The 13,262-nt window shown below is 38.4% G+C and overlaps 1 protein-coding gene across 1 annotated transcript in view; it reads left to right on the top strand.

The window, feature by feature from the left end:
• DDX10 (DEAD-box helicase 10) overlaps window positions 1–13,262 on the top strand; it is a 153,382-nt gene that overhangs the window by 89,926 nt on the left and 50,194 nt on the right. Inside the window, exons 14-15 of the mRNA XM_041487417.1 lie at window positions 7,153–7,266; window positions 9,477–9,638. Of these exons, the coding sequence (XP_041343351.1) occupies window positions 7,153–7,266; window positions 9,477–9,638 (276 nt within the window). The remainder of the gene's footprint in view (window positions 1–7,152; window positions 7,267–9,476; window positions 9,639–13,262) is intronic.

Here is a 13,262-nt window from a genome sequence, read left to right as displayed (position 1 = left end):
TGTGGTTGCCATAGTACAGGTCTGTCTTTGCTGTGGTTTATTTATCTGTGTCTCTTTCTTTGATCTGAAAGGCAATTTTAACTGGAACACAGTAGTGTGGTGAGCTGCTGGTCTGGTGGTCTTGGTCTGTAATGTGATGTGCTGGGTTTGGCTGGGATAGAGTTGATTTTCCTCATAATACTGAGTATGTGGCTGTGTTTTGGATTTGAGCTGGAAACTGTGGGTAATACAGAGATGTTTTCATTCCTGCTGAGTAGGGCTTTCACCAAGCCAAGGTTTTTCTGCTCCTTACCCCATCCCACCAGTGAGGAGGCTGAGGGTGCACAAGGAGCTGAGAGGGGACACAGCTGGGACAGCTGGCCCCAGCTGATCCAAGGGACATTCCAGACCTTCTGGCATCATGCACAGCATATAAAGCTGGGAGAAGAAGAAGGAAGGGGTTGGGATGTTCAGAGTGATGATGTTCGTTGTCCCGAGGCACCATTATGCATGGTGGAGCCCTGCTCTCCTGGAGATGGCCGAACCCCTGCCTGCCCGTGGGAGGTGGTGAATGAATTCTTTTGTTTGCTTTGCTTGCATGCATAGCCTCTGCTTTAGCTATTAAATTGTCTTTATCTCAACCCAGGAGCTTTTTCATTTTTATACTTCTTGATTTTCTCCCCCATGCTGTTGCAGGGGGAGTGAGTGCGTGGCTGCATTGTGGTTGTTGCTGGCTGAGGTTAAGTCACGACATGCGGTTAGCAGTGCTGAATAGTGGTTATTAGAATGTTTTGTTATTTACACAACTTTTGTTTCTCCTGTTGCTGTGATTTTGAAATGATTCATGTCTCTGCTATTCTTTGTGATAAGAGTGCTGTTTTTCTTTTGAATACCGACCTGGATCTTTCCTTCATAACTGTTACTGTAAAAGCCATATGCAGTTGTTGATGTATGTTTTTCTCTCCTGTAAAATGGTCTCTTTTTAAAATCAACATTATGTCACTAGGTTTAGAAAGGAAATAATTAATAGATGTAGTAAGTAATTTAGCTGTCTAGAATTTCCCTGATCAAACTGTGGCATTATGTAAAGAATTACCAACCAATAACTTCAGCTTCTTGCTTTTACTGTATCTTGCTTGAAATCTTGCATGATACTAGTTGAAAAAAAACCAAAATAACTTCAGGGTGTTAGCAAACACGCTAACACCCTGAAGAAAAAACCACCTCAAACCAACAAAACCCACATCAATCCAGCCTTTTAAATTAAGCCACCACTTGAGAAACTTAAGATCGTTTTGATCTTCGTGCTTGATTAACGTGCTATAAGAGTTCATAGAGAAGCAAACAGAAAACATGTAAGGAGTGTTGTTTTTTTCTTTGGAGTATGTCTACCTATTTCCAGATTTTTACAACTGCTGTGGTGAAAGCTGTCCTCAGTGACTTCTACCAGTGCTGTGCAAGTTGTTTGGATAGTGTCTGTGAACTTAAACTTCCTAATTTTTAACATTTAATACTAACTTTTTTCTTTCCTACTGATATTTTATGCAGTAATGCTTGTTTTAACTTGCTGGACTGGAAAATTGATTCTAACTTTTTTCTTTCCTACTGATATTTTACCCTGCCACAATAACGTAGTCCTGTCTTTAGACAGCTTTTGTAGTGAGTATTATTCTGTGGTTGCTTTCAGAGGTGTGTTGAGGTGAAATTAAAAAGAAAATTGTAGTTAGAAACAAAGTAACTTTAGGTCGATGATGAGAAACACTCCAAAGGTCAAAGTACATGTGTTTTGTCGTGGTTTGTTGTTAGATCCTGAGTTACTGAGGACTACATGCTCAAATCTATCTATTGACTTTAAAATTGTATTAATAAGAAAAAATATTACAATCGCAAAATATACAGATGGCTGTGTTTCTGCGTTCTGTCTCTTCAGAAAAATATTATAATTGGAAAAAGAGTAAATCTTATTTCTTAAACTTGTCAGTATCTTCATTTAGAAAACATATTGTTGATTTCAGCTTAAGAATATCAGATGTTTTAAGCCAGAAATCAAAAGCCACCTCCTTTTTGGAAAAAAATGGAAAAGAAATTCCATATTAGCTGTATTGTTACTGATTCTATATCAAAATGTTTGAATTTTCTGTGCCTGTAAGAGCTAGGTTTTATTGTTACTCATTAAATAATCCAGCAAGCCATTTGGCATGTACAAAAGGAAAAACAGATTTCGGCTTTAGATTAGTAACAGTGGAAAATCCCCCAATTCTGCAGCTGAATTTTCTACATTTTATGGATTTTTTATAAACTTGAGTGACTCTTAATTTGTAATGTTTAAGTGTTATATATCATTTTAAAGAGGCTAATTGTTGCCCTGGGTTTGTTTGGTCAGTTTAACTGTTGCCACATATTTATAGAAGAAAAGATGAGATTTGAAGGCCTGTTGTATTTGGCATAGGGCAGAATGTACCTGATGAGCAGCAGGCAGCCTCTTCTCATTGACAGAGAGGGGTGCGTGCACCAGCTGGTGCTTAAACTGTTCAGTTCAAATGCAGAATTCCTTTGGTATCTTAACAGCAAAGTGAAAACCTGTGCTCAGACCACACATGCTGTTTTGTTTGGATCTGATGGAATAATTTAGCTTTAGAAAGGGATTTACTGAGGTAAATAGTAGTTAAGCAGGACCTGCAGTGAGCTGAAAAATGTGGACAGCAGCTGTGCCCTCTCAGCTCACTTTAAAATGCCCAGGCCATGGATTGCTCTGGCACTAGAAGCAGGGTCTAGTTGTCAGCAGAAACCCTCCATTCATTTTATCTGCTGATGTGATGGTGCTTCTGCCTGCACAGCCTGTGACCCCAGATTCCAGTGCTAACTGGGCAGAGAGGAGTCAGGACTCCTGCTACCTTTGTATTCTCGGCAGAACTTAAGGTTAACAGATGGCAGGGATCTTCTGGCAACCTGCAGCAGTTGGTGGTGCCTGCTACTGTGGTGAACTCTTAGTGAAGAAAAGAGATGAAGCTGTAGAGAATGTCATCCTGCTGCTTGTCCATGCTCGGGTATCTCCCAGTATGAAAGATGAAAATGGGAAATGAGTAAGCAGAGTGGCTTGAATACACGGGGAACTAAGGGTTAGCACTGAAGATTAGGAAAGCCTGAGGTCTCATATCCAGTGGTGTTTCACTTTTAAGATAGATGAATCAGACTCTTGCTCCATGGGAAATAGATGTTTCAACGTAGCTGTTCAAATATGAGGTCAAAGCAAAGACAGGCAGTGGCATTAGAAATTTGGGTGAGGGGGTCACAGGGTGTCATGGATTGTTGAGGAGGCCATGAGCTCAGCTGGATTTAAACAATCCATCCTGCATCAAGACTTAAGCCATGTGGAGAAACATCTGGCACAGGTATATTCAATATAAAGCAGCAGGAAGTAGGGCAAGAGGCTCTTAAGAGTGTGGGGAATAGATCCTCTGAAAGATGCTACTGGAGACACATAGAGGGGGAGAATTAAGTGACAGAAGAGGGACACTTTAGGATTATGTAGGGACTTCAGAAGAATATGAGGGAGATCCCCAGAAGGGAACTAAAGCAGCATGTATGGGATCCCATGGTAGCCCCAGGACTCTATGTACTCCATGACTGATGTTCCTGACTCTTACCCTGGACTATGTAGCCTCACCCTTGGAACAGGAAAGCTATGTCAGAAACCACTGCCCTAACACACCAAAGATCCCTTCTTCTACTGTGGAATACTGAAGTCATGTAAGTTATGTAAGTCATGTAATACTGAAGTCAAGTTTGGAAAATTGTGCCTACATCTGTGATGAAAATGTTTTGATATCTCTTTTGATATCTGAGCCCATCTGGTCTTAAACTATGAGTCAGTCAGGGGAGTGTCTCTGAGGCTGAAGGAGCCTTGATAGCCATCAACTTTGAAGTGTGCTCAGAAAGCTAAACTGCCAGTGTAGTGGGTTGACTCTGACTGGATGCCTGCCACCCACCGAAACCTCTCTATCACACCCTTCTACAGCTGGACAGGGAAGAGAAAATATAATGAATGGTTCATGGATTGAGATAAGGACCAGGAGAGATCGCCCAACAAATATCATCACAGGCAAAACTTAAATTAGAGCTATTAATTCAAGTTATTGTTAACAAAATCGGAGCAGGATAATGAGTAGTAATATCAGACCTTTAAAACACCTTCCCTGTATCCCTCCTTCTCAGCTGTATCTCCTCCTCCCCAGTGGCACAGAGACAGGGAATGGGGGTTGTGGTCAGTTCATCACATATTGTTCCTGCCACTGCTTAGGGAAAGGAGTCCTTCCTTTGCTCCTTTGTGGGGTCCCTCCCATGGGAGATAGTTTTCCATAAGCTTGTCCAATGTGAATCCATCCCATAGGCAGCAGTTCTCTGTGAACTGCTGCAGTGTGGGTCAGTCCTTCAAGGACAGGCTGCTCCAGCACGGGTCACAAGTCCTACCAGGAAACCTGCTCCAGCGTGGGCTCCTCTATCCACGGGTCTGCAGGTCCCTGCCAGCAGCCTGCTCCAGCACAGGTATCCCATGAGATCACAGCCCTCTGTCAGGCATCCACCTGCTCTGGTGTGGATCTGCTCCACAGGCTCCAGGTGGATTTCTGCATCCCATGGTTCTCCATGGGCTGCAGGGGCACAGCTGCCTCCCCGTGGTCTGTGCCATGGGCTGCAGGGGAATCTCAGCTCAGTGCCTGGAGCCCCTCCAGCCCCTCCTTGTGCCCTGACCTTGTGTGTGCAGGGCTGCTCCTCTCACGTGTTCTCACTGCCCTCTCCTCTGGCTGCAGTTACATCTGTGCCATGACTTTTTTTTCCTCTTCTTGAATACGTTATCACAGAGGCTTTACCATCACTTCTGGTGGGCCCTTGGCTGGCAGCACGTTCATCTTGGAGCCAGCTGGCATTGACCCTGCTGGACATGGGGAAAGCTTCTGGCAGCTTCTAACGGAAGCCACCCTTGCAGCCCACCTGGTACCAAAAGCTGGCCATGCAAACCCAATCCAGTGTCCTAATAAAAACCACAGTTTAATTATCTAGAGAGTATGTAGTGTTTTATACTCATGCTTTTTTCTGTAAGTTTTAAAAAGTTTTGATCCCTTTGTGTAATGCTACACAAGGAATATTGTAAATCTGCCAGATTCACCCACTGATCCTACACTATGCTTTTTGAGTCTTTAGTGAGGGAATTTAGCTTCCTATTTTTTGCTTCTCCTCCTCTTGTTCCTTCTATTTGTTCATAGATAGAAATTTTGTGCTATCCCATTTTTTTCCCATGGAACTTGACTGTATCAAACTCAGAGGAAGGAGGGGGGAAACAAGGTACAACTGGAAACGTTGCCTACATGTGCATGTAAAGACAGCTGATTGGATATTTGTGCTTCTTAGCTGGGAAAATACTTTCTAAGAAATGTAAGCAGCTGAAATTCACAGTTAAATACAATTTTGCAAAATACTGGTGTACCAATTTCAGTCTTGCAGTAATTTTTTTATAGTAGCATATTATGCTGGTACCAATAATTTTGGCAGTGCAGAAATAAAGGACTGTTTATTAAAAAAAGAAAGCCAAAAGCATCTGCTGAAAGAAAATGCTGTGGTAGTGAATAGTATTTTCCCACCACCTTGAAGTACATCTCTCTTTAAGTTCTTCCTCTGGACAGCTCCTGTTCTTCTACTAAGTAGAGTCTGTATTTGAGGTGAGGGTTTTATGCTAATGCAGCTTCTGAAACAATTTGTTTATAGGGTAAGCAGCAGTAATGAGCCCAGCTTTCTGAGCTGTTACAGATGCACCTAACCTGTGGTAGCTTCACAGTGCAGCAAAAATCATTTGACAATACTGAGGACAAAAGTGCTGCTACTGTTACTGTTTTCTATAACAGATATGGTCATTACTTGATATCTCAGCACGGTAGCTGTCACAAGCCATTTTTCCTGTTAGAAGGACTGTAATTTTTCTCTTTTATAGTTCATATTTCAGTGCATTAGTGTGCTGACCAGAATTACAGCGACTTTATGAGTTAATGTTTTTTTGCTTCTTTTTATAGTGGATTTTGTATAGAATGTGGGAACTGATTAAAATTACCAAAATAAAAAATGAAAGTGAGAAAAAGTTTGGTTTTTCCTTTTTTTTTTTTCTTGTTGCTTTGACTGCTTTCTGTTATGTATTAGAAGTTGAGACAGTTTAGTGACTTTTTCAGGCACTTTTTTCTGAGTAGTGGAGAGATTGCAGTCTTTATGGAATGATGAATGAGTTGTGAGCCTTCTCCTAAGGAGTCTCCACGTATTCCTTCAGAATGTTTTTGCTGTAAAATAGTTTTGTAATGTCAGTTACTGCTCAAAATGTCCTCTGTGTATTGTGCCCTGCTAGATGTTAGAACACATTCAGCCTTTGTTCTTGAAAGGAGATTTCTTGGAAGAAGAGTTGGGGGTGGTGAATCTCCATATGCTTTAGTTCCACGATGTTGCTGCTAGATGAGTGCCTTGGGGAAACAAAGATGGGCCATCTGTGGATTTCCACAATTTTTGTGGATTCATTCATTAGTTGCTCTGGAGTCTTCACCACTTTTTTCCATTACTTTCTTTTATGATGCTAGTAACTTTTGTGAAATTTAAATGGTATTTAATTCTAAGCACCTCCTGTATGTTCTGCAAGAGACAAAAGTTACGAAGTAGGAGCATTCTTACATGGCCACTTGTGGCATTCATTGGCACACAGATAGCTCAGACTGGTTTACTGTGGTGCCTGGGACAATGTGATGACAAGTGAGATGAAATTGGTATCTGATCATTTGTAGTTACTGGCTTCAAGTCAGTTATACTGTATTTCTTGTCTGATGAGGCTTGCTAGCAGCATAAGCTGGTGAATCTAGTGTCCTTGTCTTTAAAAGGTTAGTGAGATTTGAATGAGCCAGGTGTCCTGGCACTGGCAGGATTTAAATTATGCTAAATTTTTATTAGAGTAAATTAATTTCTGATGATCCATCCTGCTTAAAGCGCTTTTGTGAAAATATTCGCTGGCTGATTTTTACTGAAAATTAGTCTTACTCATGTTTTAGGAACTAAATTTTAATATATCTAATTACTTTTAAGAAAGTCTGAAGTATATACTCTATGACTAGTAAAAACTCATAAGAAAACTTACTTTCTTTTATGCAGACCACATCAAAATTAAAGATGAAGAAAAAAGCAACTAAGACCCAAGAAGCCAAAAAAATCTTGAAGAAGAAATTTAAAGTTAACACAAAAATAGTTTTTACTGAAGATGGAGAGGTAAGATCACTTAAAAGTAATTGCATTTTGGTGGGAATTGAAGTTGTAGTTTCTATAAAGTCAACAACGTACTTTATATCTGTATAAAAAGACACACTTCTAAAAAATGTGGGGTATTTGTAATTGGCTTACATTTTGCAAAAGAGTTCAGCTTCCATTTAGAATTCAGTTCTGGTGAGAAAAAGAGAAATGTTGAGCACTGACCTCTTTTCATCTTTGTATGTGCAAGATCCTTGTATGAGAGCTGTAAGTGGATGTACAGAACTGTATCTCTTTTCTGCCTATTATCTTCAATTTCAGGTGGTATCAAGAGCTTGGTTTTTTTTCTTACAGAAATGTAAAATGATTTTCCTGTAGCTGTTTGCCAAAGCTCCCCAAAGTCCTGAGTTAATATACTGGAATTAAAAGAAGACCCTGGTTTTCTTCCCAGCATTCAGTATTTCTAGATTAAAAGTTTTGTTAGAAAAGCAAAGGAAGTACCAAATTTTGGCCTACTGGTGCTGATGTAACAGTGCTTGGAAATTTGCCAGTTATTTGATGTGTTCTTTTAATAGAACGATAGAAAAATATTGACTTTAACTGAAAAGAGCTATTGTGGATGCTAGTCACTCCAGAGTTTCCCTGTGGGAATAACCTCACTAGCAAGTGTCCACATTCCATGAACTTTTCTATAATTTGATTTCACAGCTTCAGATGCTGTGCATGTTGTTTTTCCATTTCCAGCAGTAAGACAAAAAGTAGGGTGTTTTTTTTCCCTCTTTATGATAATTTCAGTAAGGCATAAACTGAAAGAGAGGTCACTTTTACAAGTATATAATTTGCTTTTTTTCTGACAAAATAAAGCATTTTATTTTGCAGTTGAAGGGAGTAGCCATATGCATAATTACTAACATTAGACAGAATGTAAAAGGTTTTATAGGTTGCCCCATTGACTGAAAACAATGACAGATATTTTTAGATATTCAGAAGCTGTTATCTCAACTTAAAATTAATATGCAAATGTTTTAGGTATCTCTGCAATTAAGCAAAAAGGGGGAAGAATGGAGAAAAAAACAATCACAAAGATTGTAGTTTGAGAAGAAGTACAATAGAAAAGGGGTGACATTTAAGGAAACACAAAATTTGCATCTGTGGATGTTGTTCTTGCTTTTTTTTCCCCCGAGATGTTTAAAATTGTGCATTGAAATTTTACTGTCCTATTCCACATGCTTCTCTGATAAAGTCCTCTAAAAATGTGTATTTCTAGAAAATACAACTACACGAACTCAATTTTACAAAAGGATGTGAAACAATGGATTGGATTTATCTCTACCTGTTAAATAAACATCCTGTGTGCGTTAGGGAGTCCTAAATCTGTTTGGTTTTGCATTTGTACTGAAAGGCATTCTGTATTTTCTGCCGTGTACTTTACTTTCAAGACTTAGTACTCTATCAATCCATGAGCAAGAATGATTTTGCAAAGGCTTTCCCTTGAAGGTGTGTGCTCATACTACGAGGTACAAGCTACTAGGTTGTAAGGTAGATGGGGATATTTTTTGGTGAAAGTGTAGTCTTTGTCTTGAATCCAGAGTTTCAGATATTTAAGGGAAGCTGGATGTGTTCAGTGTGTCATCCATCAAACATTTCATCAGCATGAATCATCAAACATTTTGAATACAGTCTTAGTAGAATAATCAAAAAACCCTTCCATGTCTGTTCTCCTTGCTTCCCTCAAAACATGAACCTGCAGTCATGCTTTTCTTCTTTTTTTTTTTTTTTTTTTTTTTTTTTTTTTGTACTCTGGAATAAAGGCTTGTCTAATTTTTGTCTTGGTTAATATGTTGGAATGTTGATTGTGTACATGAAAGGCGCTGTTTAGATTTACTCACATTTTTTTCTGAGAGAAATTTCTTGAGAGCAGGTAGTTTTTTTCTCCCCAAATGAATGGCAGCATTAGAAATTACTTGTTCTAATCAGGAAAGAGGACAAAATAAGAGAAGAGACTGAAGTGAGTTCACTAAACAAATGTGATATAGTGGAGACATTACTTTAAAATAATGATTTTAAACTGAATGTGGTGTTAAATAAGGTTTGTTACTTTGTTTCCTTTGCAGATGACTTTTTTTATTTGGTGTGGAAAAATAATGTATTGGAATATTTGAGGCACCAAAAGTATGATGTGGAAAAAATGACTGTAACCATTATTTTTCTTTCTGGCATCTCTAATTCAGTTAGTGCAGCAGTGGCCACCTGTGCAGAAATCCAGTTTGGCGCAGGCAGATGAGGAAGATGATGCCAGTGGTATCAACTTAGATAAAGCAAAAGAAATCTTGCGTGAAGAAGACAAATTTGACAAAGAAGAATACAGGAAGAAAGTAAAGGAAAAACATAGGGTAAGTTGATTTCTACCACAATTACTGAAGTACAGAAGTACTGTGCTGTGGATTGCTCAGTGAGGAAAAATACTTAAATACATTGTGAAATAAGTGTAGTACAAGTTCATTTAATTTATTCAGTTTTCTTCAGGACGACACTGCTCACAGGAAAACTGTTTTAATGTGAGTAGCTGGGTAGCACAAAGCCTTATTCAGCATTAAGTGTTGGTAACAGTGGAATTTTATTTACAACTTTAAAGTTTGGTGAATTTAGTAGGAGTATTTTTTTTTAAGCAGTGTTCACCAGAAGTGTTTGTTTCACCAAAAAAAAGGTGTTTTTAGGCATATATGCTCTAAAACCTGCTGGCAGTGAAAGAGTATCTCTGAAATGTCTTCAGACTACCATTTGCTCAACATTTAGTGTCACATTTCTGCTAGGCCGAAGTGTTAACTTTTTGTGTCAGTGTGCTTAGGGCTATCAGAATTTACTTCATGGATTACTCAAACTACATGGTATGATTTTGGCTGTGACTTGAAATGATCAGTATCTGCAGTCTGGCTTCTCTCTGGTGTTTAAAAACATTTAAAAGGTTTGCAGAGCACAGGTTTTCCAGCTACTTCTCTATTATTTGTTATAGACCAAAGGAGGGTTTTCTGACCTTGCTGTGTACCTGTCATATAGAACACAGCTGTATGTCTGTGAGCTCAGGGGTCATTCTGTTAGTGATTGTGAAATGGGTATGCCATTCTCCAGATAATAGATACATGCAAGATTCCAGGAACAGGTGTTGTTAAAAGCCTGATTTATACTCAAAGCTTCAAATGTCCAAAGTGTTAGAAAGCGTTGTTTTATTGTCCTGTTCTGTAAATGCTGACTTGAGTTTGACTTTCCACTGATTGTAAGTGGTTAGTGCAAGATCTTCCAGTGTTTGTGAGGGTTTGAATTTGAACAACATAATTTGGAAGGAATTTGTGAAAGCTTCAAGTCATGTTTCAGCTATGAAGTATCCTAGCTGATGTCAAAGCATACTTCACACATTTAATTTGAGTCTGCTCCTCTAGTCCTGTTGCAGTCATTTGACAAATGCAAAAAATCTCACATCATTTTTAGCAAAGGGTTCCACTTGATAGGAGGTGAAAAGAAATCATGTTTGCTGTGCTCTAAGTGAAATAATAGTCAAGTTTACAGAAAACAATGCAATCAGATTTCAAGGATGCACTTAATGAACAGGGAAGGAGAGACTGATTCTATGACTTTGCAATCAATCTCTTATTCATTAGCAGATTCTTACACTTTGAGTAACACCCTTGTAGGTTTGACATCAGACTTCAGTGATAAAATACTTCATCTCTTGGTCTGTTAACACAGCTTCATTGTTATAGTGTTGGGGAGAACAAATGATGTTGACCAGACATTTCCCTGCATTGAAGAAAAATACTTCAATTGTGGAGATACTATGAAAAGAGAATGCCTCTTTTCAAAACTGAGACAGACAAAATTAACAGACTGGCCACATCAATGTCGTTGGGGTTTTTTTAGTTATGGAAAGTGTCATATGTGGAGGTTCTTGGAGATTAGTGCATGAGTATTTTTCACACTCCACCTATTATCCTTTAAGAAATGAAATAAAATAAATAAATGATAGTATATTAAAAAGAAGGAAATATATTAAATAAAAAGGAAGACTTCTGTTTGACATCCTGTGAAATGATTGTCTAGTATTAAGGGCTGCCATTCAGTCATTGCATGACTGACATACATCTGGACATTGTTCAGATTTTTTTGTTTGAAACTTTACGGTTTGAGATGAAAAATACTCCACATGTAAATTCTCTGTACATAATTAAGTATTCAATTACCTGATTGTAATTTAATTTTTTGAATAGTCTTATAACAATTTAGAATATTAACGTCCAAATTTAAATGAGATGAAACTTGCAAAGAAAGAAGGGGCAGGAAGGTAATAGGTTTTACTCTGGTAGAACTTCTTTTGCCTTCCCATTGTCTCAGTAACCTTTGTGGTTAAAAATGAATCTCTCTCCTCGCTACAAAAGGCATTCAGGATACTAATTCATGTATTAATTAATACAGGCTATGTAAGGTAAGGCTGACATACAGATTGATTCTCTTGCTTTTCCTTATTACTAAGTCATCCATTTATGTTTGGGATTCTTGCCAGTCAACTGTTGCTGCTTAGGAAACAGCTGGAGTAGTAATTATAGGGAAAATATGCTGAGCCCTGCTCTTTTGTCTCATCCAAGGAAAGACAGGTATACCTCCTTCTTTTTGGGTCATCTTAAACTGGTCCTGTGATCAGAAGATGCCTTCTTCCAGTGATTCATGATGAAGCTACATAGTTACTAGGTGGAGAAGATATTACTCAATTTTTTTCATTACCAGAAAATGTGTAATTTTTAAAATTCACACTGTAGGGGGAAGTTCTATGGCATAATTCAGAAATCATGGGTAAGTGTCATAGATAAACATTATTTTTGCTATTTCAGCCATTGTTTTTTCACTGATGTTTTTGGAATTTATTGTGTTGTTGATGGGACAAGTCGTCTGTCCTTCATTAACGACAGAATGCCAGGGGAAAATTTAACTGCCTCACAATAAAAGTAGGTTACATGGCCATTTTCACAGTGACTTCCAGATGGTATTTAAAAATTCTCCCACCTCATAAGATTTCCCTTCCCAAAAGATAATCACTCAGCAGCAGATACTAGTTGAGTTTGAATCTTTGGCTTACATCTCAGTGGTATGAAAGAAGAACTATGCAAGTCTGTGTGTCATGACTATGCTGCAGAAGCCTGATCAGTGCCTGATGATTGTATTTGCTATTAAAAGTTTGATTGTTCATGTGAGCCTGACAAGCAAGTGGTCTAAGTTATTTCTTACCCTCGTTTGGAGGGAGAGGGTGAAACCTAAAAGATAAATATTCAAGTGTATTACCAGTAAAGGATGTGAGAGCAGTAAAAAGATCAGGAGACTATTTTCATGACTTTGGATTTTGTGTAAGTGTGGATGTTCTTCGTGCCCTTTCTTGTGTCATTGAAAGAGGAGCTTTTTAAAGTCACATACTTTAATCCCATCTTATATATCCCTTTGCTGGCATTCAGCAGAACCATTTATACCAAGTCCTAAATCCATCACTTGTGACTGTCATTGCTTCTTTTTAAATCCTCTGTGCTTCACTGTGAGCCAAAATACATCATGTCGTAACATGAACTCAGTTATCTGACCTGTCCTTTCTGCAGTAATGCTAATTGTTTAATTCCCATCTTTGTTTAAATTTCCTTCTTGCAAGCAGACTGCTGAAGATACTTGTCCATTTGACATGTTCCAATATCAGATGTGACAATCAAATCTGCCTCAGCTGCTGAATTCTTCTACAACTCTTTTTCCTAGATTTTGAAAAAGCCGTGGCTGAATCTTTCCTTTCTGCTTTTGCTTAACATTTGCATCAACTTAACTTTCTTCTGTTTCTTCATTTATATCAAGTTTCAAATAAATCTTGTTTCATATTTTTTCTCCTTAATTCCGTTTCTTCCCTACTCCAGCTGATACCTGGTGTAGTTTCCCTGTGTGTGTAGCAGTCAGGGTTTTTTTTCTTTAAATCAAGTTTTGAAACATGCTAAATC

The sequence above is a fragment of the Pyrgilauda ruficollis genome, unplaced genomic scaffold, assembly GCF_017590135.1.
Source record: "Pyrgilauda ruficollis isolate IOZ18807 unplaced genomic scaffold, ASM1759013v1 scaffold8, whole genome shotgun sequence".
Classification (NCBI taxonomy): domain Eukaryota; kingdom Metazoa; phylum Chordata; class Aves; order Passeriformes; family Passeridae; genus Pyrgilauda; species Pyrgilauda ruficollis.
This window is presented reverse-complemented; position numbering and strand designations above follow the sequence as displayed.